Raw genomic sequence first — 27,734 nt, 5'->3', positions numbered from 1 at the left:
CAGGAAACAGCGAGAGTGGAGTGGACCATAAGGAGCCCGGGAGATAGGGAGTGAGAGTTAACTCAGAGATCAGGAAACAGCGAGAGCAGAGCAGAGCACAATGAGCCGAGGAGAGAGAGAGCGAGAGAGCTCAGTCAGAGAGCGGGAAACAGTGAGAGGAGACTGGAGCGTAAACATACCAGTGGAGAGAGAGCGAGAGTTTACTCAGATAACGGGAAACAGTGAGAGCGAAGCGGAGCATAAAGAGCCCGAGGGAGAGAGTGAGAGTTCACTCAGAGAGCGGGAAACAGTGAGAATGGAGCAGAGCAGAAAGTGACCAGGAGAAAGAATAAGTGAGGGGTCACTCTGAGAGCAGGGAACAGCGAGAGTGGAGCAGAGCATAAAGAGACCAGGAGAGAGAGAGATCAGGTGGAGTGAATCGAATTGGCAGAAGGCTGGCATCTGTGAAGCTGGGGATTCAGGAGGAGGCCGAGGTGGATCATTCCCTGAACGAATAAAAAAAAAAGTCACTCTGATTGTAAGCGAACTGACAGCTTGGAGGTCATTCCTTGGTTCATCAGCTATTAATGCAGGTTCATTCCCCAATAGAGTGGTATAGACTCAGAATGAACTAGTCTTTCTCAACCTGCCCTACCACCTTCAATGTTTTGTGCATTTACATCCCTAGGTCCTTCTGTTCCTGCAGCCCCTTTAGAATGATACCCTTTATTTTGTATTACCTTTCCTCATTCTGCCACCCAAAATGTATCACTTCACACTTCTCTGCATTAAATTCCATCTGCCATGTGTCCCCCATTTCACCAGCCTGTTTATGTTCTCTTGGAGCTGTGATTGAGTCTGTGATGTAGAAGTGTTCATTGACATCTTGCTGATAAGACTGCTCAAAGGACTTTTTTTTTTAGAGATACAGCACTGAAACAGGCCCTTCGGCCCACCTTGTCTGTGCCGACCATCAACCACCCATTTATACTAATCCTACACTAATTCCATATTCCGACCACATCCCCACCTGTCCCTATATATTTCCGTACCACCTACCTATACTAGGGGCAATTTATAATGGTCAATTTACCTATCAACCTCAAGTCTTTGGCATGTGGGAGGAAACCGGAGCACCCAGAGGAAACCCACGCAGACACAGGGAGAACTAGCAAACTGCACACAGGCAGTACCCAGAATTGAACCCGGGTCACTGGAGCTGTGAGGCTGCGGTGCTAACCACTGCGCCACTGTGCCACCCTTGTGAGAACTATATTTGTTGCATCTGATAATTAATGTGTAAACATTAAGATACATATATCGACCATGATTTAACTGTTAGTTCATGTTTAATCGATGTTGGTTTTGGTTTGAGTGTTAATGTAACATTTTTAAAAGTGAAATTGTGTCCATTTGGTTTTTCTTTCCTAAATTTGGGTCAGTTGATTTGATCCTTTTGGTTTATTAGTGATCTCCACGGGGATCGTAACAAAATTGGGATCTTGTCCGGGATGTGATGTGTGACTGGGCTATGGAATGGATAGACTGGAATTTCCCAGAGCTAAAGCAAAGAATATTTCACCTTTACTTTGTCTGTGATCAGTGTGAAATTAACATGAGTACTATTGATGTTCAAAACTTTGTCAAGAGAGAAGATCTGACTCTCAGTGCCTTGAAACAATTGGCAAAAGATCATTTGAAGATTGTAGCTGGGATTGTTTGCGAAAGATTAAAACCAGACGCTCAGAAAGCAGAGATAAGCCAAGAATTGGTTCCTCACTTCTTTCCGAAATTGGGGTCAGTCAGTGGATTTGATTGTTTTGTTATTTTTGGTGATCTCCATGGAGATGATAAAATCTATCACTATCATCCTGACAGTTCACAATACTTCCAGCTTTTTATTATTTACAAATTTTGAAATTGTGCCGAGCACACCCAAATCTATATCATTAATCTAGATCAAGATAAACAGTGGTCCCAATACTGCCCCCCTGGGGAACTCCATTATATACCTTCCTCCAGTCCCAATACAACTGTCTTTCACCACAACCATTAACATGCTCTTTGCCATTGTTCCAGGAAATCTTTGTTATTTAATATCTCCTGCTGTAGACCCTATCACACACCTTCCTTTTATTCTCTTCCCCACCATCACCTCCACACGCCCCCCCCCCTCCCCTTCATTACACGCTGCTTCCTGTCATTCAACCAACTTCATATCCATGTTTCCACTGTCCCTTTCATTCCATGGGATTCAACTCTGTTGACAAGTCTGTTATTGTGAGACTTTTATCAAACACCTTTTGGAAGTCCATTTTCACCACATCAATCACATTCCCCTCAACAACTCTCTCAAGCATGTTGAGCAGAGCCTAGTGATCAACTCCATCCATGTGGAAAATTCTTTGATGGAACTGAAGCATGACTTGTCTAACAATATGTTCTGGACAGATCAGGTGATTACTAAACTCACTCAGTCCACAATGACACATTGGACAGTGGGTATCTGTGCTGTACTGAACTAGGTCAATGAACTGAGTCAAGATGCATTGAGACAGAAAGTAGTTTATTGAAACCCATTGAAAAGCAATGTTGAAACAGAAAGTGACACTGCAGAATGTGCAGCTGTACTGATCCAGGACTGAATCCACTGTATATTCTGAACTCAATCCCACTGTGTGCTCAGTCAGCTCCTAATAAAAATGTGCCTCTACTGAGATGAAGCATTGACCTGATGGGGATCACATGATCATCCAAAATCCTCATAGTCCCCAAAGCAGGTGTGTCCCAGTAGAAAATGAAGATCCAAAGTCAGGCTGCCCCCACTCCTAATTCAGAGAGAGCTAAGCATCACATGTGAAAGTCCAAGAGAATCTCCAGAAGGTGTTAGAAAGATCTCTGGAACAAGGACTGGAATAGAGGAGGCATCAGAAATAGGGATTGAAGGAGGGGGCAGAGGAACATGGATCTGTTCAATCCACTGAGATCACAAGGGGACATTCCAGGAGATGGGGGTCTCTGAGAGGGGCTTTGGTCTGGAGCTGAATCAATCTTCCCCAATGTCCATGGGATGGAAGCGGCCTCTCTCTGTCCCACAAGATACCGAGTGTGTCATTACCACAAACAACAAGATGATCATTTACAATTCTCGCTTTCTTTACTTCATGAGACTTTATGTCTAAATTCTATCCGTGCTGCCTCATTAAGAGGGGACACTTGTGGAGCTGTCTTTGGAGCCAGTGTCCTTTCCTGCTTGATTAAAAACAGAGCCCATCTCCGTGTGAGCCGTGGGAATGCGGGTTAATGTTGAGGAGGCGGTGGAGCTGGGACTGTGTCTCAGGCTGATTGGCAAACTCATTTACTGCAGCTTAAACAGAGCTGTCAGAAAAAGGGGCATTGTGTTCAGTAACCTTACTCACCTGGGAGGTTTCACTTGTTATCATGGAGATATTCCGTATTCTAGCTTTGTTATTTGTTACAATCTGTTCTGCTCAGCCGCCCTCTCTCTTTCTGGCTGCTGATAAATGTTGGATATCTCCCAAATTCCGGCAAGAGTGTGGATTTGCGGGAATTGCAGGCAGTGAGTGTGTGCGGAGAGGTTGTTGCTTTGATGTTGGGAGCCGGGATGTGCCGCCGTGTTTCTATTCACTGGACAATCTGCCAGGTGGGTGTATTCTCACTCCGTCTATATTCCAGAGCAGTTATTTCCAGGGTCAGCTGTAGTTGGGATTGTCCTGGATAATCCTTTCATTTTCCTTGGATTCAGTTCAGTGGATATTTCAAACCTGTCTGAGTGAAACTGATTGTGGGATGAAGACTATCTCCTCCGATAGTTTATCATCTTCCCAATCAAACTCCCCAAGGAGAATCCCGGCAATATTAACTCAGGATTTAACACTGAGCCCTGATAATATTGGACAGGTTCAGGGTTTGGTTTTGAAGTGGAGTTTAAGTGAAGGAGGGGAGAGTTTTGTGAAGAGAATTCCATTTAAAGTTGAGACAGATGGAAACCCGCCTGTCAATGGCAGGAGAGAGAATTCCCTGATGATCAAGGTGCTGGAATTGAAGGAAAATGGGTTTGGGGAATGTGAGGAGCAGATTTTAACCCCAGGGTTGGAATTTTAAATTTGTTTCTCTGCTGGACTGGGAGCCGATGTGAGTTGGAGTGCAGGGTCAAGATTGAACTGGATTTGGTGTGGGTTATGATCGGGACAGGAATGTTATAGAGGAGTGGAAGTGATTGTGGGATTGGGATCCTCCAGGTGAGAGGTCATGGAATCATGCCTTTTATTTGTTCTTGGGATGTGGGTATTAATGGCCAGGCCAGCATTAACTGCCCATCCTTAACTGCCCTTGAGAAGGTGGTGGTGAGCTGTCTTTTTGAACTGCTGTAGTCCATGTGGGGTAGGTACACCCACAGTATGAGGAAGGGAGTTCCAGGATTTTGATGCAGTAACAGTGAAGGAATGGTGATTATACTTCCAAGTCAGGATGGTGTGATTTGGAAGGGAACTTGCAGGTGGTGGTGTTAACATGTAACTGTTTGCTTTGTCTTTCTCAGTGGTGAAGGTTGTGGGTTTGGAAGGTGCTGTCTGAGGAGCCTTTGTGTTGTGCAGTGCACCTTGTAGATGGTACACACTGCTGCTACTGTTAGAGTAGGGGAGTGAATGTTTGTGGATGGATGCCAATCAAGTGGGCTGCTTTGTCCTGGATGGTGTAAGTTTGTTGAGTGTTGATGTGCCCATCCAGGCAAGTAGACAGCATCCCATCACAATCCTGACTTGTGCCATTGTAGATGGACAGGCTTTGAGTTAATCACTGCAGGATTCTTAGCCTCTGACCTGCTCTTGTGGCCACAGTATTTTTATATAGCTACCTCAGTTCCATTTCTGGTCAATGATAATCCCCAGGATGTTTGTTTATTTAGTGATACAGCACTGAAACGGGCCCTTCAGCCCACTGAGTCTGTGCTGACCAAGAACCACCCATTTATACTAATCCTGCAGTAATCTTGTATTCCCTACCACGAGGGGCAATTTACAATGGCCAATTTACCTATCGCCTGCATGTCCTTGGCGGTGGGAGGAATCCGGAGCACCCGGCAAAAACCCACCCTGTCACAGGGAGAATTTGCAAAATCTGCACAGGCAGTACCCAGATTGAACTTGGGTCCCTGGAGCCCTGAGGCTGTGGTGCTACCCACTGTGCCACTGATTCAGTGATCATAATGTCATTGAATGTCAAGGGGAGATGGTCATTGCCTGGCACTTAAGGGGTGTGAATTTTACTTGCCATGATGACATTGGAAAATTATGGCAACAGAGGCCATTTCAACCATTCGGTGCCTAATGGTTCACTATGAGCAATTGGTTCTTCACCTTCCCTGCCCCCGCCCCCCAGCCCTGCATGTAGTCTCTAGATAATTATCCTATAGTCTTTGAAAGCTCTGATTAAATCTGTCTCCACTACTCGGGCAGTACATTCCAGATCCTAACCACTCGCTGTGTCAGTTTTCCCTCCTGTCACCTCTGCTTCTACCAATCTCCTTCAATCTGTGCCCTCTGGTTCTCCACCCTTGTGCCAATGGGATCAGTTTCTCTCTAATTGGTCTAGGCCCCTCATGTTCCCCACCTATCAAATCTCTCCTCCTGGGGAAGCTGGGACTGTATTCCTTGTTCTATCCACAGAGCTGAAATCCCAGTCCCTCATCCCTGGAAGCATTCTCAGAAACATGTTCTGCTGAGATTGGGACAACAACTAAACTCCTTTCATTGCCTGTCTTGCAGTTTGCACCAAGGATGGGCGGGTCCTGATCGCCATCTCCAAGGATTTGACGCTGCCTCCTGTAAACCTGACAACGGTGCATCTGAAGGATGGACACGGAGCTGAGTGCAGTCCCACCGTGGCCTCTGTAGACACTGTGCTCTTTGAGTTCGCACTCACTGAGTGTGGCACTAGCCAGCGGGTATGTATTGTGGCTTGGCTGTCCCATCAATGGGTGTCAGTCAGTACTGATGGTCTTGTGTCTCTTGTAGCTGGACGGGGTGGACGTGGTGTATGAAACGGATGTGTTGGCTCAGTTTGAGATCTTGGATGGTGCTTTGGGATCGGTGAGCCGGGACAGCCCCTTCAGGTGAGAATGGGAGCACATTGAGCGGCTAGAGGTGGTGAGGAGCTGAATTGTGCAGCCGTGTCCCTTCTCTTGCAGGCTCCATGTCCAGTGCAGTTACAAGGGAAGCCAGGAGTCTGAATTGCAGCTGAAGCCCCGAGTTTACACCCTTTCTCCGCCACTGCCTGCCACCGAGACCGGGATCCTGCTTCTGGAGCTGAGAATAGCGAGAGGTAGCGAGTGCTCTCTGATGGCTAGTGTCCAACTTCTGTCTCTCTCTCTCTCTCTGTCTCTGCACATTGTGACCATCCTGCATCTTTCTCTTTTCAGATGCTGCCTACCGGAGCTGGTACGTGGCCAGTGACTACCCGATCCTGAGTGTGCTCCGGGAGCCCGTGTTTGTGGAGGTTCGTGTCCTGAATCGGAACGACCCATCCCTTGTGCTGGTGCTCAATGAGTGCTGGGCGAGCCCTACTGCCGAGCCCTATTCCCAGCTTCAATGGAAGCTCCTGGTGAACAGGTGAGGGGGTGGGGGAGGCAATGAAGATTCAGCAAAGCAATGAGGTGTTAGCAAGTGGTTTCCCTGTTCCTCTGCATTGTATTCTAGTCTCATCTTGGATCACTAGTTGACAGCAATGCTATCATTCTTTCTGTTCCAGGTGCCCCTTTACTGGTGACAACTACAAAAGCCGCCTCCTCCCGCTAGACGCTGCTTCCCATTTGCGTTTCCCAACTCATCATAAGCGCTTTGTAGTCAGCACTTTCACTTTCTGGGAGCGAGTTTCAGGCCGGCCTCTGAGCGGGGAGGTGAGTCTCCTTCAGTCATTCTGGCTGACTTGGTTGAGCTTGTTACTGAGTGAGCTCCCTGTTCTATCTATCTTTTTGAATGGAGAAGCATTCCTCTCCTCCTGCTTCCTGGGAGCTGTGGCACTCACCATACCGCACTGTCTCTTTGCAGGTTTACTTCCACTGCAGTGCTGAGGTTTGCTCCCCTTCCAGCCGAGAGAACTGCACAGCTTCCTGCAGCCCCAGTAAGTACCTGGGATGTGAGTAGAAAGTGAACCCTGATGGGGAGTGTGTGGGAGATCTGAACACTGGGCCCAGAAGTGTCAGCAATCCTGCAGCTCTGAACTGCTCAATGTTTTCCCCCAAGTCCCATTGTGTGCAAGTTTCCATCAGGAAGTGGCAGTCAGTGTGAGCACAAGAAAGCAGGGAGATGCAGATCAAGCATGTTGTGATCCCTCAGCCAGGATAATGTGAGCAGGAATGTTGGTTCATTGTTCCTCACTCCTCACCTGCAGAGTGGAATCTAATTGGTCCAGGTGCACTCTGCTCCAAACCTCAACTGGTCAGGAATAGGTTCAACATTTTTTTGTCTGGGACATTGAACTGGCACCTTATTCTCATTCTGTCACCAGGTATTCCAGATGTAATGAAACTATTTTCAGTGGAGAGGACATTCCTATCAACTGGTGACATTACTTCACGGAGTCCACACTGACCATTCTGCAAGCTGCTTGGTTGAAGCAGGTTCATTTGAATATTGGAAAATCTGTTTTAGTCAGGCAACCATTTTTAACTCGTGCCCCTTATCTCTGATATTTTGCGCCAGATGTCTTTTTTTTTTTTGCATCTGACCAAGTTTTATAAATGGAGGAAGCCTTTCCACCCAGTCAATGCTTAAGTCTTATAGTATCAAATCAGTCCCATTCCTTTGCTCTATCCCTGTAACTCTGCAAGTTTTATTTCCATCAAGCACCCATCCAATTTACTTTGAAACTTGCATGTGGTGGAAGCAGAGATTATCAAGTTTGAGCTTGAACATCTGATTCAGGCAACTACTGAACCTTGAACTCTTCCTTCCCCAGTGAGACGAAGAAGCACCAATAACCAGCCTGGGACCTTGGTGACCACTGGACCCATCATTTTCCTGGAAGATGGGGAGAGATTGTCTGCAGGGATCCAGCAGGAAGAGAAAGGTAAAGGAGGAACTTCCTCCAGTGTGTAGTGATGCAGTAACTGGTGCCCCTCTAACCCTGGCTTCTCTCCACAGATGCTGCTGTGGATTCCCCCTCCCTTGTTCTTCCTGGAGTAGCAGTTGGGGTGGCTCTGCTCTCTGTGGCCCTGTTGGTTGGGACTGTTGCTGTGTGGAAAATGGATGTGGGTCACAGGGTGGGTTCTGAGTGCAGATCAATGGAACTGTAGATCTGTCTGGATAATAAACTGCTGTTTATAGATGAAGTCTTGGTCTCCATCTGTTAAATTATTCAATGAAAGTTGTAGCTTATAATCTAGTTTCAGCTGCAAATTATGTTTCCTCCCCACAGCCACAGAAGGAGGTATAAACATCACTGGGTTTGGAGTAAAATGAGGTTGCACAATGATCTTAGTTGTTTCTAACTGATACTGGGCTTTAGTCTCATATCTCCAGTCTTGCCACTTCCATGAAGGAATCATTTCCACCAGTTCAAGCCTGGTAAGTGAGTTGTACCACCCATGCCCAGTTAACAGGACTGGTCCCTGGATTCCCCATAAACATTTTATCGCTCTCTCTACATGGAACTGATATATTGAGTCTTAGTCTCAACCATGTGCTTGGTTTTACTGGGCTACTGGTATACAATAATATACCTGGGTACTTCAGGAGGTGGGAGTGCTACCTGAGGAAAAGTGCCAGCATTTCATTTATTTGGACCAAGCCAGGATGTCTCCATCCCAACCTCTGAAGATGGGGAAACAGCAAGTCAGGTTGCTTGAAATTCCACTTAATGGGAGATTAGTGAAACTGACTGGAGCCTGGCAGTGCTGCAGAATTTCCTTGTTTCATTAGTCTGGGTGATTGTAATTTGTGACCAGCAATGCTATCCTAAAAATATCTTTAGCAGTTTGGGCTGTTGCTGAGCAGCAGTGGAAGCTGAATACTGAGTCTGAGCAGTTGTTGGGAATTGTCAAATACAGATTGATTACAGACCCATTACAAAGCATGAAGGAGGGTCAGCATTAGGATATACAGGATGGAGACTGTGGCTGCTCATCCTTGTGTAGTTTCAGCTGAATGAAGCTCTACTCCACTCTTCAGTGGAATGACACTGCTCTGCTGCAGCAGCTCAGTGCTAATTCAATGCACTTGTCTGGGCAATCCTTTAGAAAGGGATTTTTGTTGCTGATATTGAGCATGCAGTTTCAGAAGTCTTGGGGGAAACTCACCTGAAAATGACAGTAAAGTAAGACAATATCAGCATAAAATCAATAACTACCTAACCATCTGCATCCTTTTTGTGGTGTAATTATTCCTTGTATCACCTCGATCTATTGCTGACCAGCTTGTGTCCTCTGGTTCTGATCTATTCTACCAATGTTAAGTGGCGCAGTGGTTAGCACTGCAGCCTCACAGCTTCAGGGACCCGGGTTCAATTCTGGGTACTGACTGTGGAGTTTGCAAGTTCTCCCTGTGACCGCGGAGTTTCTGCCGGGTGCTCCGGTTTCCTCCCACAGTGGAAGACTTGCAGGTGATGGGTAAATCGGCCATAGTAAATTGCCCCTAGTGTAGGTAGGTGGTAGGGAATGTGGGATTACTGTAGGGTTAGTATAAATGGGTGGTTGTTGGTCAGCACAGACTCGGTGGGCTGAAGGGCCTGTTTCAGTGCTGTATCTCCAAATAAAAAAATAAAATACACTACAGACCCTCACTTTGAACACTTTGATAAAATCACTTCCATTTCCTTTTAGAATTAGAACATTACAGCGCAGTACAGGCCCTTTGGCCCTCGAAGTTGCGCCGACCTGTGAAACAATCTGACCTAGACTATTCCATTTTCATCCATATGTCTATCCAATGACCACTTAAATGCCCTTAAAGTTGGCAAGTCTACTACTTTTGCAGGCAGGGCATTCCACGCCCCTACTGCTCTGAGAAAAGAAACTACCTCCGACATCTGTCCTATATCTATCACCCCTCAACTTCAAGCTATGTCCCCTCGTGTTTGCCATCACCATCCGAGGAAAAAGACTCTCACTATCCACCCTATCTAACCCTCTGATTATCTTGTGTCTCTATTAAGTCACCTCTCCTCCTTCTCTCCAACAAAAACAACCTCAATTCCCTCAGCCTTTCCTCGTAAGACCTTCCCTCCATACCAGGCAACATCCTAGTGAATCTTCTCTGCACCCTTTCCAAAGCTTCCTCATCCTTCCTATAATGCGGTGACCAGAACTGCACGCAATACTCAACGGGCGATCTCACTAGAGTTTTGTAAAGCTGCAGCATGACCTCGTGGCTCCGAAACTCGACCCCCCTACTAATAAAAGCGAACACACCATATGCCTTCTTAACAGCCCTATTAACCTGGGTAGCAGCCTTCAGGGATTTATGCACCTGGACACCAAGATCTCTCTGTTCATCTACAGTACCAAGAATCTTCCCATTAGCCCAGTACTCTGCATTCCTGTTACTCCTTCCAAAGTGAATCACCTCACTTTTCTGCATTAAACTCCATTTGCCATCTCTTGGCCCAGCTCTGCAGCCTATCTATGTCCTTCTGTACCCTACAACATCCTTCGACACTATCCACAACTCCACCGACCTTAGTGTCATCTGCAAATTTACTAACCCACCCTTCTACACCCTCATCCAGGTCATTTATAAAAATGACAAACAGCAGTGGCCCCAAAACAGAACCTTGCGGTACACCACTAGTAACTAAACTCCAGGATGAACATATGCCATCAACCACCACCCTCTGTCTTCTTTCAGCTAGCCAATTTCTGATCCAAAGCTCTAAATCACCTTCAACCCCATACTTCCGTATTTTCTGCAATAGCCTACCATGGGGAACCTTATCAAACACCTTACTGAAATCCATATACACCACATCCACTGCTTTACCCTCATCCACCTGTTTGGTCACCTTCTTGAAAAACTCAATAAGGTTTGTGAGGCACGACCTACCGGTCACAAAACCGTGCTGACTATCGCTAATGAACTTATTCTTTTCAAGACTATTATACATCCTGTCTCTTATAACCTTTTCCAACATTTTACCCACAACTGAAGTAAGGCTCACAGGTCTATAATTACCAGGGCTGTCTCTAGTCCCCTTCTTGAACAAGGGGACAACATTTGCTATCCTCCAGTCTTCCGGCACTATTCCTATCGACAATGACGACATAAAGATCAAGGACAAAGGCTCTGCAATCTCCTCCCTAGCTTCCCAGAGAATCCTAGGATAAATCCCATCTGGCCCAGGGGACTTATCTATTTTCACACTTTCCAAAATTGATAACACCTCCTCCTTGTGAACCTCAATCCCATCTAGCCTAGTAGCCTGAATCTCAGTATTCTCCTCGACAACATTTTCTTTCTCTACTGTAAATACTGACACAAAATATTCATTTAACACTTCCCCTACCTCCTCTGATTCCACACACAACTTCCTACTACTATCCTTGATTGACTAGAGTTAGATTAGGGCCATTCTTTTATTCCTGATATACCTATAGAAAGCCTTAGGGTTTTCCCTGATCCTCTCCGCCAATGACTTCTCGTGTCCTCTCCTTGCTCTTCTTAGCTCTCCCTTTAGATCCTTCCTGGCTAGCTTGTAACTCTCAAGCGCCCTAACTGAGCCTTCACGTCTCATCCTAACATAAGCCGCCTTCTTCCTCTTGACAAGCGCTTCAACTTCTTTAGTAAACCACGGCTCCCTCGCTCGACAACTTCCTCCCTGCCTCACATGTACATACTTATCAAGGACACGCTGTAGCTGCTCTTTGAATAAGCTCCACATTTCGATTGTTCCCATCCCCTGCAGTTTCCTTCCCCATCCTACGCATCCTAAATCTTGCCTAATCGCATCATAATTTCCTTTCCCCCAGCTATAATTCTTGCCCTGCGGTATATACCTGTCCCTGCCCATCGCTAAGGGAAACCTAACCGAATTGTGATCACTATCACCAAAGTGCTCACCTACATCTAAATCTAACACCTGGCTGGGTTCATTACCCAGTACCAAATCCAATGTGGCATCGCCCCTGGTTGGCCTATCTACATACTGTCAGAAAACCCTCCTGCACACACTGGACAGAAACTGACCCATCTAAAGTACTCGAACTATAGTATTTCCAGTCGATATTTGGAAAGTTAAAGTCCCCCATAACAACTACACTGTTACATTCGCCCCTGTTGAGAATCATCTTCGCTATCCTTTCCTCTACATCTCTGGAACTATTTGGAGGTCTATAAAAGACTCCCAACAGGGTGACCTCACCTCTCCTGTTTCTAACCTCGGCCCATACTACCTCAGTAGACGAGTCCTCAAACGTCCTTTCTGCCGCTGTAATACTTTCCTTGATTATCAATGCCACGCCCCCCCCTCCCCTCTTTTACCATCTTCTCTGTTCTTACTGAAACATCTAAATCCTGGAACCTGCAACATCCATTCCTGCCCCTGCTCTACCCATGTTTCCGAAATGGCCACTACATCGAGACTAGGAGAACAGCATGAGCTTCTCCAATATATCCACAGAATTCAAGTTCCTCACTAGATTCTGTATCTTTTTACCCCCTCTAAATCCCTCCTAACCTACCTTTCAGCATGGTGTCCAGAATTCCACAGTACACCAGTTGAGGCCAAAGCAATGTTTTAGAAAGTTTCACCAACTTGCTTTTGTACTGCAAGGCTTCTCTTTACCAAGTCCTAATTACCATCTGCTTTATTAACCACTTTCTCAACCTTCACTGCCACATGCAGTGGTTTGTGTGCATATACCCCCAGGTCCCTCTGCTCCTTTTTCAATTCAGTCAAGGGATGTGGACATTGCTGGCTGGGTTAGCATTTATTGTCCATCTCTCTGTAATTGCTCTTGAACTGAGTCACTTGTGTTATAACTGAGGTGGGAGAAGTGTATTGTTGGTTCTAATTCCACTTCTGCACCAGTAACAAATTGAAATGTTGACCACATTGGCAAGTGAGGGAAAAAATGTGTTTATTCCAGAATAAAACACATCAACCAGCTTTCGTTAAACAAATTGTTTACTAGTTAACATTCAGTTTGTAATGAAGTAAAGAACAATTACAGCTTGAAATATTAAAGCTCCTTTTTGCCTTCACCCCTCACTCTGACCATCAGAATCATTGGTGCCAAAGGAGGCCAATCAGCCCATCCTGTCTATACCAGCTCTCCAAGAGCAATTAACTGTTCCATTTCCCCTGCCTTCTCCCATAAACCCTACACACTCTTCCTACTCAACAGTCTAATTCCATTTTGACTGCTTCAATTGCATGTGCCTCCACCACTCAGTCATTGCATTCAAGGCATTAACCACTTGCTGCATGAAGTATCTCCTCAGTCACATTTGCTTCTCTTAAATACTTGAGATCTGTCCCGTCTTATTCTCAACCCTTTCACAAGTGGGAACAGTTTCTCTCTACTGTCTAGACCCTTGATTTTTACATCCTGTCAATTCTCCTCCACCTTCTCCAAGGAAAATAGACCTAACTTCAATCTGTCTTTTTTAAAATCCAGTTCCTCATCCTGGAACCTTTCTTGTGAATCTCTTGTACACCCTCCAATGTCGTCTTGTCTTTAAGTGTGGCACCCAAAATGGGTCACAATACTCTAGCTGAGGCAGCACTAGTGTCTTGTAAGAGTTCAACAAAACTTCCTTGCTCTTGTACTCAATGCCCCTATTAATGAAGTATCCAGTACTTTTGGTTTTATTAACCATTCTCTCGACCTGTCTTGTCACCTTCAATGACTTGTGCACATATACACCCAGGTCTCTTCCCCTTTAGAATTGTACCCTTTGTTTTGTTTCTCTGTTCTTCCAACCAAAATGAATCCCTTCACATTACTCTGCATTGAACTTCATCTGCCATCTATCTGCCCATTCCACTAACATGCCTATCCTTTCAAAGTTCTAAACTCTCCTCTCCATTCACAATGCTTCCAAGTTTCATATCTGTCAACTCTGAAATTGTGCCCTGTACACCAAGGTCTAGGTCACTTATATCAGAAAAGCAAGGGTCTCAACACTGATTCCTGGGGGAACTCTACTACAAACCTTCCTCTATCTCCCAAATAATCCATTAACAACTTTGTCCTGTCACTCAGCCAATTTCATATCCATTACTACTGTCCCTTTTTTATCCCATGAGTTTCAACCTTGCTCAAGACTGGCACTATTAAACCCCTTTCTGGAAGTCTGCACACATCAACCTTCTGTTACCTCTTCCAAAAAAACCTCCATGTTTGTGATTTTTACATAGAACCTTTGCTGGTTTCCTTTAACACAATTAGTCCATGTGACTAATTTTGTCCCAAGTTCCCCACTGAAGTTAAACTGACCTGTAGTTACTGGGCTTCTAGTTCCACCTTTTTAGAACAAGGGTGGAACATTTATAATTCTCCAGTCCTCTGGCACCAAGTTTAAGGAAGATTGAATTAAGGCCAGTACCTCCATGATTCCCTCCCCCATCCCCCTCTGTCCCTCTATCTTGGATAAATCTCTCCTGGTGCTTTATCTGAGTGCAGACAGCCTATCTAATATGTCCATCAATTTTAAACCTAGTGTCTGAATTATCTCCTTGCACCATTGCCTGGGTTGCACCTTCTGAGTAAAGAGAAATGTAAGGTATTTATTTAATACCTCAGCGATGCCCTCTGCCTCCATGTGTAAATTCTCTTTATGGTCCATAATCAGCCCCATCTTTTTCCTATGTCTATAGAAAACTGATTCCATTTTTAGCTGCCAGTCTCTTCATACTCATTGCTGTTTATTTCTTTTTCACTTCCCCCTCTGGACTGCCTGCACAGCCTGATTCTCCACAGTATTTTCTACATGGCATCTATCATAAGTGCACTTTTTTCTTTTAATCTCTACCTCTTTGGTCATCCAGGGAGCTCTGGAATTGTTTGCCCGACCTCTTTTACCCTTCAGGAACATACCTTGACTGGGCCTCAGCTTTCTCTCTTTCAAGGTAGTCCATTGTTCAGCTACTGACTTTTTCTTTTCCTGCCTATCTTTGACTCCAATTTATTCACCCCAGCTCCGTTCTTGCCCCATTGAAACTGACCCTCACCAGTTAATTATTCTTACTCTGGATTATTTTGTCCTTTTTCCATCGTCAGCCTAAACCTCCAGATACAATGATCACTGTCTCCTAAATGCTCTCCTGATATTTGATCCACTTGGATCACTTCATTCCCATGAACCATTTCTAGCTGTGTCTCCTTTCTCATTGGCTGAGCAACATACTGCTGTAAATATTTTCCTGAACATTCTCTCTAGGAACTCTTGCCCCTCACTGCCTTTTACTCGACCACTATTTCTTTGAATAAAGTTTCCTCCTACTATAACTACCCTATAATTTTAGCATCTCCCTCATTTTGTTCCATGTTTATACCACTAACTGGTGGCCTGTAGACAACACTGAGCAATGTAACTGTTCCTTTAGCTCTAACTGAATTGATTCTGTCCTTAACCCGTCTGGGACATCCCTTTTTTTTTTCTCTAGCACTGCAATGCTCTCAATACTGCTACCCCTCTTTTCCCCTTTCCTATCTTTCCTGAACACTTTGTATCCAAGAATATTTAACACCTGTCCTGCCCTTTGAGCCAGGTCTAATTATAACCATCATATTTCCACATGGCAATTTACACCTGTACCTCCCCAATCTTATTTACCCCACTCCATGTATGTACATTATCCTGTTTTAGACTTTATTACTTTCTCCCTTGCCCCACCTAATAACATGCTATCTCCTACTTTTAGTGCTAGCGCTCTCCCAGTATGTCTGATATTTGCTCCTGGTTTCCAGTTTTGCTTCCCTCCAATCTGAGCTCCCATCCCCTGCCCATGTAGTTTAAACTGTTCCCAACAGCAGTAACAATGCTCTTGTGAGGATATTCGTCCCAGGCCTAAGATGCGGGGGTGGGGGGTGGGGTGGGGGGGGTGGCACAGTGGTTAGCACCGCAGCTTCACAGCTGCAGCGACTTGGGTTCAATTCTGGGTCTTGCCTGTGTGGAGTTTGTAAGTTCTCCGTGTCTGTGTGGGTTTTCTCCAGTTTCCTCCCACAGCCAAAAGACTGGCAGGTTGATAGGTAAATTGGCCATTATAAATTGTCACTAGTATAGGTAGGTGGTAGGGAAATATAGGGACAGGTGGGGATGTGGTAGGAATATGGGATTAGTGTAGGATTAGTATAAATGAGTGGCTGATGGTCGGCACAGACTCGGTGGGCCGACGGGCCTGTTTCAGTGCTGTATCTCTAAACGAAACTAAACATGCAACCTGTCCATCTTGTACAAGTCCCACCTACCCCAGAACCAGTCCCAATGCATCAGAAATCTGATGCCCTCTCTCCTCCACCACTTCTCCAGCCACATGTTCAATCACTCAATTCTCCTGTTCCTGTACTCTTGTGGGATTAGGAGTAATCCTGAAATTACTGCTTTTGAGCTCCTGCATTTTAATCATGCTAGTGTCCTAAAATCTGCTTTCAGGCCTTGTCTCCCTTGTCTTATTTCCCCCACCTTTTGGTGCCACCATGGACCACAACCTCTGGCTGTTTACCCTCCCCCAGAAGAATCTCCTGTATCCACTGTGCCTCTCTTGACCCACACCAAGCAGGCAACACTCCATCCTGGAGCTACATCTATAAGCTGCAGAAATGCCTCTGTTCCCCTAACTAAAGAATCCCCTTTTACTACTCTTCCTCTCCCTCCTGTGCAGCTAAACTACCTGTGGTTCCACAAACTTGGCTCTGACTGCACTCCTGAGTAACCATTGCCCTCACATTATCCAAAATGGAAAGCCAATAGCCTTGGGTCTCCTGCACTACCCAGATAGTTCTTAGACTGACATCACCCATTCACTGCCTGCATGCTCCTCATTTGCAGTGACCATAGTTCTCTGCCTCACTGAACCACAATGACTCCAGCCACCACTCATCCTGAAACCCAGAGCTCAAGCTTGTGCAGCCAGTGACACTTCCTGCAGATGTCTGTCCAGGACACGTGGTGTCTATGATGCATATGCTGTACATTCCACTTGGCTGAGCTGCCCTGACATAACTTTAACTTTACAGACTAGTTATTCTAAGTAGAATAGCTTGCCAGTTACTTGCCATCTCGCTCCTTCCACTGCACTGTAGTAAATATTGGAGGGTAAGTAAAGGAGCACCTCCCTTCACTAAACTCTCCATTCACCAAACTCTTCACATTATTTGTTTGAATCTGCACTCTATTTGCAGGCTGCACCCAGACCTCTGTACTTTTGAAGCTGAAACTGCAGCAACCAGGTGGGACTAGTTAGCTACTCTACTAGACTACTACTCTGCAGTAGAGTGTATTAATCATTGCTTATGGCTGGAAGATACTTGCTTTACTTAAATCTGATCTACAGATCACTTCAGTAAGATATTGGCACTTGAATATCCCTGTGGTTCACCTTGTAAAAGGCATTATACTAACACTCCATCCCCTCGTTGAAATCTTCAGCTCTTGGCATGTTTGTCTGCCCATTTCTTCTTTGTTTGGGAAGCTTTATGGTGTTCCTGAACAACTTTGCAAGCTCATGAGCTATTCCCAGAATACAGATACATCGAGCACAAAAGATTCATCCCTCTGTTCAAAAAAAAAAATTAGTTTGAGAGGACCTGGTGTATTATATCAATTAAATAATTGTACCAGTTTAGTCCTTTTGACTCATTAGGTGAGTCAACAAAAAATTCTAGCCATTTATCCCAATCATGGGGATATTTGTGACAGTATGCCTTGATCATTGTTTTGAGGGTCTGATGGTACCTTTCTAAAGCTCCCTGTGTCTGTGGGTGGTTTGGTGAAGGCTTTAACTGTTATACCTAAATTACCCATAACACCTGAGAAATCTGACATAAAATGGGACCTTTGAATTTCAGTCAGATCAAATCAGTAATCTATAATCTAGTGAACTGGGTTAATATTTCTACCACTACCTTAGCAGAAATAGTTCTCCAGGGAATGGCTTCTGGGAACCAAGTAGCTGTATCCATGGTGATGAGTATATATTGGTGTCCCACTTGCTTTCAGTAAAGGTCCTCCAGTCTACCAACACCTAAATGATTCTGAACAACTGGTATGGGAATTGGAGGTGCAGGTTTTCCCACAATCTGGCACTTTTTTATATTCATTCCTGGGATGTGTGGGGTCACTATCTAGGCCAGCATTTATTTCACATCCCTAATTGTTCTTGAAGGTGGTGGTGAGCTGCCCTCTTGAACTGTTACCATACAAGGCACATGGACTGTATGTTTTACAAAACTCACCACTTCCTTGGAAAGACCTGGCCAGTAAATGATTTTTATACACAATCCCCATAACCCCCACAAGAGGAATTTCATGTATTATCTTCAATAGTTTCCACCAATACTTCAGAGGTACCACTATCAACTACCATCTGTTCTTCATCCACAGGTCTGAAGAGGTTGTCACTTCATCAGAATCTCATTTTTAATATAGTGATCTTCTGGAATGCCCTTTGTATCAGCTTCTGTGAGAGCTGATCAGGGCTGAGCAAGCTAATCCAGAGTTACTGATAGAGAAGACTTGCTGAATCGGGATTTGGATAGTCCAAATGAAATAAACTTTCAGTTGTTCAAATGGTGCTAATTTTACCTCTGACAATGAAACTGGTTTAGCCATTACTCAGGTTACTGCATATGAAGGAAATTCCTGGAATCTTTTTCCTGTAACTGTTCTGTCTCTTTGACTTCACTTGGTTTTTCCAGTGACTACTGGAGAAGCTACTGCCTTTTGCTCCAGTCAGATCATTCCCCAGGAATAGATCAGATCAGTCTACTGGCAAACTATGGACAACTCTTAGAATTACCATTCCAGGCATTTGGTCACACCAATTACACCCAATACAAAGGTACAGGTGTATATGTAACTCCCTGTCAATGCCATTCACTAAATCCTTGGCATTCAGTGCATTCTCTGGAAGTCTTGTGCCTTTTCCCCCAGAATAACTGTTTAGTTGGCTCCTGTATTCCTAAGTATAACTGTTTATCATCCTCACTTGAGGGATAAGAAGTTGCTGTTCCTTTTAGACAAGAATTCCCTAAACTCTTTGGTATCACGTTCACAAACCCTGCACACAGTGGTTTTTGTATTTAGCCTTACAGCTGCAGTCAGTGCTGTAGCCTTGTGGACCTCACTTCCACCCTCGGCATCTTCCTTTCTGGCCTGATGAGATTCCAGGGCATTCCCAGCTATCCCTTATCCATGGCTACTTGCCTTCCTTTCACCCTCCACCTTCTATCCTTCTCAGATTTGTGGGGGTGACAAAGGGTTTGGGCTTGTAAACAAGCTCGTAATCATCTGCAATTTCCACAGCGCTCAACCTTCTGGTTCTCTACATGGGCTCTTCCCAAAGGAGGGAGTGAATTTTAATATCTTCCAGGAGAATTAGTTCAAAGATTCTCATATGTGGCCTCTACCTTTAGTGCCCATATCCAAATTTCAAAATTAATTTGCTTTACCCCCAAATTCTATACAAGTCTACCCAGACAATCTCCATAAGTTCTAAAGTGCTTCAGGGACTAACTCAGTGAGGATAGTTTACATCTCAATCTGCAGAAGCCTCCTCAGCAACCATGGCATAAACTTCTTGAGCTCTGCCCATCAACCTGCTTTGCAGCAGCAGTGTCCAGCTTTCCTTAGGCCACTTCATCTGTCTGGCATCTTTTGTTTCAAAAGAAATGGAAAAGTGCTTCTAATCCCTTGCCTCAAACTTGGAGTGGTGGTCTGCTAGGTCCTGGGCTGGAGTCAGATCTTTGCTCACCAGGATTTTCCTTGAAGTCAAGGCCACACTGGTGTCTTAGTTCCAGCTTTTCAACTTCGAATTCTCTTCCTTCTCTGAAATTCTAGATCAAGTTTTTATTTTTCATTGTCTATTCTTCCTGCTTAAATTTTCAGTTCTATTTCTATCATTGACAACTTCAAACTGCCTCATTACTGAATTTGAATTACTTCAACTGCATTTTCCTCTAGTTTGCTTTCTTCCAATTTCAAATGTTATTACATCAATTGTCTGCTTTCTTAGCTCCTGGTTTTAACTCCAACACCAACTGTTTTGCCAAATCCTTCATTTTAAGCTTGATGAAGTGGCTCAAATCACCTGGGAATGTATTCTCCTTCCCCAGAAAAGTCACAGCAACTGAGACATTCCAGTATTTTTTTTTTCATTCATTCACTGGATGTGGCCGTCACTGGCCAGGCCAGCATTTATTGCCCATCCCCAATTGCACTTGAAGTGGGTGAGCTGCCTTCTTGAACCGCTGCAGTCCATGTGGCGTAGGTACACCCACAGTGCTGTTAGGATGGGAGTTCCAGGATTTTGACCCAGTGACAGTGAAGGAACGGTGATATAGTTCCAAGTCAGGATGATGTGTGACTTGGAGGGGAACTTGCAGATGGTGGTGTTCCCATGTATTTGCTGCCCTTGTCCTTCTAGTTGGTAGAGGTCGCGGGTTTGGAAGGTGCTGTCTAAGGAGCCATGGTGCATTGCTGCAGTGCATCTTGTAGATGGTACACACTGCTGCCACTGTACGTCAGTGGTGGAGGGAGTGAATGTTTGTAGAATGTTTGAGTGAATGGGGTGCCAATCAAGCAGGCTGCTTTGTCCTGGATGGTGAAGAACAAAATCCAGCTCATTATTATAAAATGAGCCATAACCAGTAATGAAGTAAAGCATTAAGATGGTGAAATATTAAAGTACCCTTTTTACCCCTGCCTGAAAAAGACAAAACTTGGGATAAAATACTAACTTCTTGAAGAAAGGGTAGAAATGGAAGCCTGTCCTTTGTTTTGGTTTGGTATCCCAAATGCATATGGAGGGCTCATTGGGATCTTCCTAGAATAGTTCTTGGGTGATATTGCAGATCAGTTTGGGTAGGCTTCCAGGAAATGCAGCAGCAGAGGTTTCGGACACATTCCTTACAGCAGGAATGCAGCACCAGTTTTAGTCTGCTTCTTACACGTGCTTTTCAGTTCCAAGTTGGAAAAGTGGCAGACTCTTTCCAAACTGCAGGAACAGACTGAGTCGGGGTGATTTGGTTTTCTTCAAGTTTTCTCCAACTGTCTTTTCAACCATTGTCAATATCCCAACTAGCTGTCCAAATATAAACCAACAATTTCACAGGAGATGAGCCTCCTGACCTCTCAATCTTGTCTTGTAAACATCTTCCAAGTCACAAACCCCTGCTGGGTTATTTGAAAATGGGGAACCTTCCACTAATCGTTTACCTGGTTAAAAACCATCGATGGAGTATATTCAGTTTTCCCAAAATCCAACTCTAAATTACACCAGATCTCAAAAATGCTGATCAATATAGAAGCTGTCCTAACACTTGCTAGTAAAGCCTGCCGCAAGTATAAAATTAAAATCTGACCCAGGCCCAACACTTAGTCCTATATGGTTGGGTAGCTGGGTTTCACCGCAGAGTGCGGACTGCATGTTTTCTACCTTGATGTCCTGAATATTCATTTGAAGATTACTTCCCAGAGCGAGGCAGCACTGTCCACGTCCATTTTGCCATCTGCCTTGTACTCTGGATTACTAGTCCAGTGACATTACCACTACACCACCACCTCCTCATCCTCCTCCCCACACCATCTCTAATTTATTTTATATTGCCTTTCCTCATTCTTGAATCACATCTGCCTGATGTTCATCCTGGAGTTTAGTTAGCAGTGGTGTACTGCAAGGATCTGTTTTAGGGCCACTGCTGTTTGTCATTTTTATAAATGACCGGGATGAGTGTGTAGAAGGGTGGGTTAGTAAATTTGCCGATGACACGAAGTTCGGTGGAGTTGTGGATAGTGCCGAAGGATGTTGTAGGTTAGAGGGACATAGATAGGCTGCAGAGCTGGGCTGAGATGGCAAATGGAGTTTAATGCGGATAAGTGTGAGGTGATTCACTTTGGAAGGAGTAACAGGAATGCAGAATACTGGACTAATGGGAAGATTCTTGGTAGTGTAGATGAGCAGAGAGAGCTTGGTGTCCAGGTGCATAAATCCCTGAAAGTTGCCACCCAGGGTAATAGGGCTGTTAAGAAGGCATATGGTTTGTTAGCTTTTATTAGTAGGGGGATCGAGTTTCGGAGCCACGAGGTCATGCTGCAGCTGTACAAAAATCTGGTGCGGCCGCACCTGAAGTATTGCGTGCAGTTCTGGTCACCGCATTATAGGAAGTATGTGGAAGCTTTGGAAAGGGTGCAGAGGAGATTTACTAGGATGTTGCCTGGTATGGAGGGAAGGCCTTATGAGGAAAGGCTGAGGGACTTGAGGTTGTTTTCATTGGAGAGAAGGAGGAGGAGAGGTGACTTAATAGAGACATATAAGATAATCAGAGGGTTAGATAGGGTGGATAGTGAGTCTTTTTCCTCGGATGGTGATGGCAAACACGAGGGGACATAGCTTGAAGTTGAGGGGTGATAGATATAGGACAGATGTTAGAGGTAGTTTCTTTACTCCGTAGTAGGGGCGTGGAACGCCCTGCCTGCAACAGTAGTAGACTCGCCAACTTTAAGGGCATTTAAGTGGTCATTGAATAGACGTATGGATGAAAATGGAATAGTGTAGGTCAGATGGTTTCACAGGTCGGCGCAACATCGAGGGCCGAAGGGCCTGTACTGCGCTGTAATGGTTTATGTTCTATATTTTGTCTGCCCATTCCACCAACCTGTCTTTAAAGACATATCACTGTCCTCTTCACAATAATTCCAAGTTGTGTCATTGGCAAATGTTAATTTTGCTATGCATTATGTCTAGGTCCTTGTCAATCCCTTTTATTCCATTGTTGTCAACGTTGCTGACAAACCTGCTTTAGGCACTTTCTGAAATGCTTTCAGGAAGTCCATGTACATTCCAACTGCATCACTCTCCAACCCTCAGTTTCTTCACTGAAATATTAGTTAATCACTGTTTTCCCTTAGCAAATCCATGTTGGCTTCCCTTTAATCCACATGTGTCCAAGTGACTTGTTAGTTTGCTCTGGATTTTCATTTTCAAAAAACTTTCCCATAAATGAGGTTGAACTGACTGGCCTGTAATGGATGGGTTTATCCTTGCAGTCCTTTGGCCCCACTCCCGTCTCTGAGGAATGGAAGATTATGGTCTGTACTTGTGCAATTTCTGCCCTGGTCTCTGTGTATCCTTGGATGTATCTCATCCAGTCCCATTGACTTACCAATTAAACTGCAACCAGTCTTTCTAATGTCACTGCTATCAATTAGCCTATACAGTGTGTTAATTACCTCCTGTCACTGACTTGGGCAGCATCTTCCTTGGTCAAGACCAATGCTAAGTAATTGTTTAATGCCTCAGCTATGCCCTCTGCCTCCATACTTCCCACTTTTAGTCCTGAATCAGCCCCACTCATTCTCTTAGCACCTTTTACTGCTGACATAGAAACCTAGAAAATAGGAGCACGGGTAGGCCATTCATCTTTTCGAGCCTGCTCCGCCATTCATTATGATCATGGCTGATCATCCAACTCAGTAACCTGTTCCCACTTTTGCACCACACACTTTGTTCCCTTTAGACCCAACTCCGATATCTATATTTAACTCCTTCTTGAAAACAGATGTTTTGGCCTCAACTGCTTTCTGTGAGTGAATTCCACAGGCTCACCACTCTCTGGATGAAGTAATTTCTCCCCATTTCAGTCCTGAATGGCTTACCCTGTATCCTTAGACTGTGACCCCTGGTTCTGGACTCTCCCACCATCGGGAACATCCTTCCTGCATCTACCCTGTCAAGTCCTGTTTGAAACCTATAAAATTCTGAGACCCCCCCCCCCCTCACTCTTAACTCCTGCGAATATAATCCTAACTGACTCAATCTCTTCTCATCCGTCAGTCCCACCATCAGAGGAATCTGTCTGGTCAACCTTTGCTGCACTCCCTCGAGCAAGAACATCCTTCCTCAGATCTGCCTATAGAAGATTTTGTATTCCCGGTTGTTAGCTGCCAGTCTCTCCTCTTTTTGCTTCTCATTTCTTCCACTTCACTCTGAACTTTCAATGTTTAGCCTGTTCACACTTGTTCACCTGACTTCTGTCATACACCTTTTTTCTGATTCATCTTACTCTCTATCTCTTGTCATCCAGGGAGCTCTGGCTTTGTTTTTTGTCCTATCTTTCTCATGGGAATGCACCTTAACATTACCCAAACTCTTTTGAAAAGTAGTCCTTTATTCAATTGCAATTCTGCCTGACAATATATCTGGGACAGACCTATTCTCATACCATTGAAATTGACTTCACCCAAATTTCATTACTTTTCCTCTGAATTTGTCCCTACATTTTTTTCCAAAAAAGAACCTAAGCCTTGTGATATGAACACTGTCTCTATATATTCTAACACTTGATCCACTTGTCCCATCTCATCCCCTAGAATGAGATTCAGATCCAGAAATGTCTCCTTCCTCATTGGACTAGAAACATAACTGAAGTAGAAAATTCTCCTGAACACACTTGAGAAACACTTCCCCCTTTCTGCCATTTACACGACCATTATTCAGTCCACATTAGAATAATTGAAGTCCCCCATTATAACTACTCTATATAGTTTTTGCAATGCTCAGTAATTTCCTTGCAAATTAGTTCCACCATCTCTTTCTACTAGTTGGTCCCTGGAATATATGCAGTTGTGGAATGGTACCGCCATTGTTTCTCTCCCTCCTTCCTTCATTGCTCCTTACTGGACCATGCCCATTTTTAAGCCAGGCCTCTATTGTCATATCATTCCCCTATGTAGCTATCTGAGGCTGCAGATCACTAATGAATTTGTAATGTTTCCTTGGTCACCAAGCTTTCAGATAATCTTCATGTCTATGGCTTCTGTAAGAGTTTCCTTAATTGCCAGACTGCATGCTGGACATTAGGAATACATCTTCTTTGGCCTCCTTATCTCGAGAGACAATGGATAAGCGCCTGGAGGTGGTCAGTGGTTTGTGAAGCAGTGCCTGGAGTGGCTTTCAAGGCCAATTCTAGAGTGACAGGCTCTTCCACAGGTGCTGCAGAGAAATTTGTTTGTCGGGGCTGTTACACAGTTGGCTCTCCCCTTGCGTCTCTGTCTTTTTTCCTGCCAACTACTAAGTCTCTTCGATTCGCCACACTTTAGCCCCGTCTTTATGGCTGCCCGCCAGCTCTGGCGAACGCTGGCAACTGACTCCCACGACTTGTGATCAATGTCACAGGATTTCATGTCGCGTTTGCAGACGTATTTAAAGCGGAGACATGGACGGCCGGTGGGTCCGATACCAGTGGTGAGCTCGCTGTACAATGTGTTTTTGGGGATCCTGCCATCTTCCATCCGGCTCACATGGCCAAGCCATCTCAAGCGCCGCTGACTCAGTGGGGTGTATAAGCTGGGGATGTTGGCCGCCTCGAGGACTTCTGCGTTGGAGATACGGTCCTGCCACCTGATGCCAAGTATGCACCTGCGGCATCGAAGATGGAATGAATTGAGACGTCGCTCTTGTTTGATGTACTAATAAAAATAAACACCTTCATAAACAATTACTTGCCCATTGTGGCAGGTAAATCACCAGAGCCACAAGTAAAGTTGTTTTACAAATTAGAATATTTCACTCTTGGGAACTGCTCAAACATAGCAAATTTGGGGAGTGAAATTATAATTGACACATCTGTATTCTGATCTTTGAGCTGGAGGGTACAGCAGGTGGCGTATCAGGACTGAGCTGATGCACATCTAAAGGAGTGAATTTCTCTAATGGCACTGAGTAAATCAGGTAATAACAAGGTAGTCTGTGTAAAGTCAATGGGCAAATTATTGGAGAAATTTGAGGGACTGAAAAATCGTCAATTAGCAAGTGAAGGATGAGATGGACAACCAGTGTTGGGTTTATTAAAGGAAGCTCATTTGTGACTAACTTCAATAACTCTTTGAAGGAGGTAATAGTCAATGAGCAAGTTTTGATGTCTACAATGAAATGTGTCTTTTGACCAGGTCCCACATGGCAGATTAGTCAGAAAAATGAAAGCTCATGGGATCCAAGGGGAATGAGCAAGTTGGACCCAAAATTAGCTCAATGGCAGTGTTATGATCTGTTTGAGATGTTTTGAGGACTTCTGTTAAAGATTGTGGATGTTTGTTATTTGCAAAACTGAAAAATTCCATGGATGTTTTTATTGCTACATGAGTCAGTGGGAAGACACTAGAGGTTTTGTTTGAAAACAAACAGCCTTGATGACTTGTGTGTCTTCAGTCATTTCTTGATATCATGTGGAGCGAGTCAAATTGGCTGAAGTCTGACATCTGTGAAGCCGGGGACTTCAGGAGGAGGCAGAGATGGATCATCGACTCGGCCCTTCTAGCTGAAGACTGGTGCAAATTAGAGATACAGCACTGAAACAAGCCCTTCGGCCCACCGAGTCTGTGCCGACCATCAACCACCCATTTATACTAATCCTACACTAATCCCATATTCCTACCAAACATCCCCACCTGTCCCTATATTTCCCTACCACCTACCTATACTAGTGACAATTTATAATGGCCAATTTACCTACCAACCTGCAAGTCTTTTGGCTTGTGGGAAGAAACCGGAGCACCCGGAGAAAGCCCACGCAGACACAGGGAGAACTTGCAAACTCCACACAGGCTCAGCCTTATCTTTTTTGCACTGACGTGCTGGGCTCCCCCATCATTCAGGATGGGGATGTTTGTGGAGCTGCCTCGTCCAATTAGTTGTTCAATTGTTCACTGCCATTCAGGACTGGATGTGGCAGGACTGCAGAGCTTAGATCTGATCTGTTGGTTGTGTGATCACTTGCTCTGCCTGTTACATGTTGCTTATGCTGTTTGGCATGCAAGTAATCCTGGGTTGGAGCTGCACCAGGCTGACACTTCATTGAGGTATGCCTGGTGCTACTGCTGGCATGCCCTCCTGCACACTTCATTGAACCAATGTTGGCATCCCCACATGATGGGGATGGTAGAGTGGGGAAATGCCAGGCCATGAGATTAGATTGTGGTTGTATACAATGCTGCTGCTGATAACCCACAGCACCTCCATGGCTGCTCAGGTTTGCATTGCTCAATATGTTTGCAATTGTGGCATGATGATCAGTGCAGACATGGAAGGCTGAATGGCCTGTTCCTGTGCTGTACTGTTTGTTCTATCCCATTCACCATGGTTGTATTTCTTAAACATGTAGGGTATCCTTAAATGTGAAGATGGGAATCTGTCTCTTCAAGGACTGTGCAGTGACCACTCCTAAATACTGTCCGATGATCCATGGAGAAGTGGAACTGAAGAACTGTGCACTGCTCCTGTCTTAGTCATAACAGCAAGAAGCAGAGAATAAATGGTCAATGAAAGATTTTACTAGGCATTTTAGTCTTTTCCTTGAGCCAGAAGTAAATGTAGACAATTGAACAACTAATTGGATGAGGCAGCTCCACCAACAGTTCAGATTCAAGTGGAAATGGACCATCCTGTGTGAAAGTTTACTAAAATTGTTTAGACATCAACTGGAGGCCTGTTAAAAATTCTGGACACTATAAACTAAATGTAGGTGAAGGATGTAGAGGGTGCAGAAAAGTTACTAGAATGAGCAATGCCAATTAAGTTGATAG

General features: G+C 44.7%; 1 protein-coding gene across 3 annotated transcripts; it reads left to right on the top strand.

Annotated features, from left to right (window-relative positions):
* The first annotated feature begins 3,226 nt into the window (after window positions 1–3,226).
* Window positions 3,227–27,707, top strand: LOC137351724 (zona pellucida sperm-binding protein 4-like). 3 transcript variants are annotated; one of them, XM_068016473.1, is made up of 9 exons: window positions 3,227–3,643; window positions 5,766–5,944; window positions 6,015–6,112; window positions 6,188–6,321; window positions 6,419–6,608; window positions 6,748–6,895; window positions 7,047–7,119; window positions 7,957–8,067; window positions 18,540–18,674. In XM_068016473.1, exons 1-9 carry the CDS (start codon window positions 3,421–3,423, stop codon window positions 18,626–18,628), a joined length of 1,245 nt encoding a protein of 414 aa, XP_067872574.1. In that variant the 5' UTR covers window positions 3,227–3,420; the 3' UTR covers window positions 18,629–18,674. The 3 variants fall into 3 exon arrangements, with proteins under 3 accessions (XP_067872574.1, XP_067872566.1, XP_067872582.1); XM_068016465.1 differs by lacking the exon at window positions 18,540–18,674 and adding an exon at window positions 8,142–8,489 and having other exon boundaries at window positions 3,229–3,643; XM_068016481.1 differs by lacking the exon at window positions 18,540–18,674 and adding an exon at window positions 27,314–27,707 and having other exon boundaries at window positions 3,230–3,643.
* Window positions 27,708–27,734: the final 27 nt, after the last annotated feature.

The sequence above is a fragment of the Heterodontus francisci genome, chromosome 2 (genome assembly GCF_036365525.1).
Source record: "Heterodontus francisci isolate sHetFra1 chromosome 2, sHetFra1.hap1, whole genome shotgun sequence".
Lineage (NCBI taxonomy): Eukaryota > Metazoa > Chordata > Chondrichthyes > Heterodontiformes > Heterodontidae > Heterodontus > Heterodontus francisci.
This window is presented reverse-complemented; position numbering and strand designations above follow the sequence as displayed.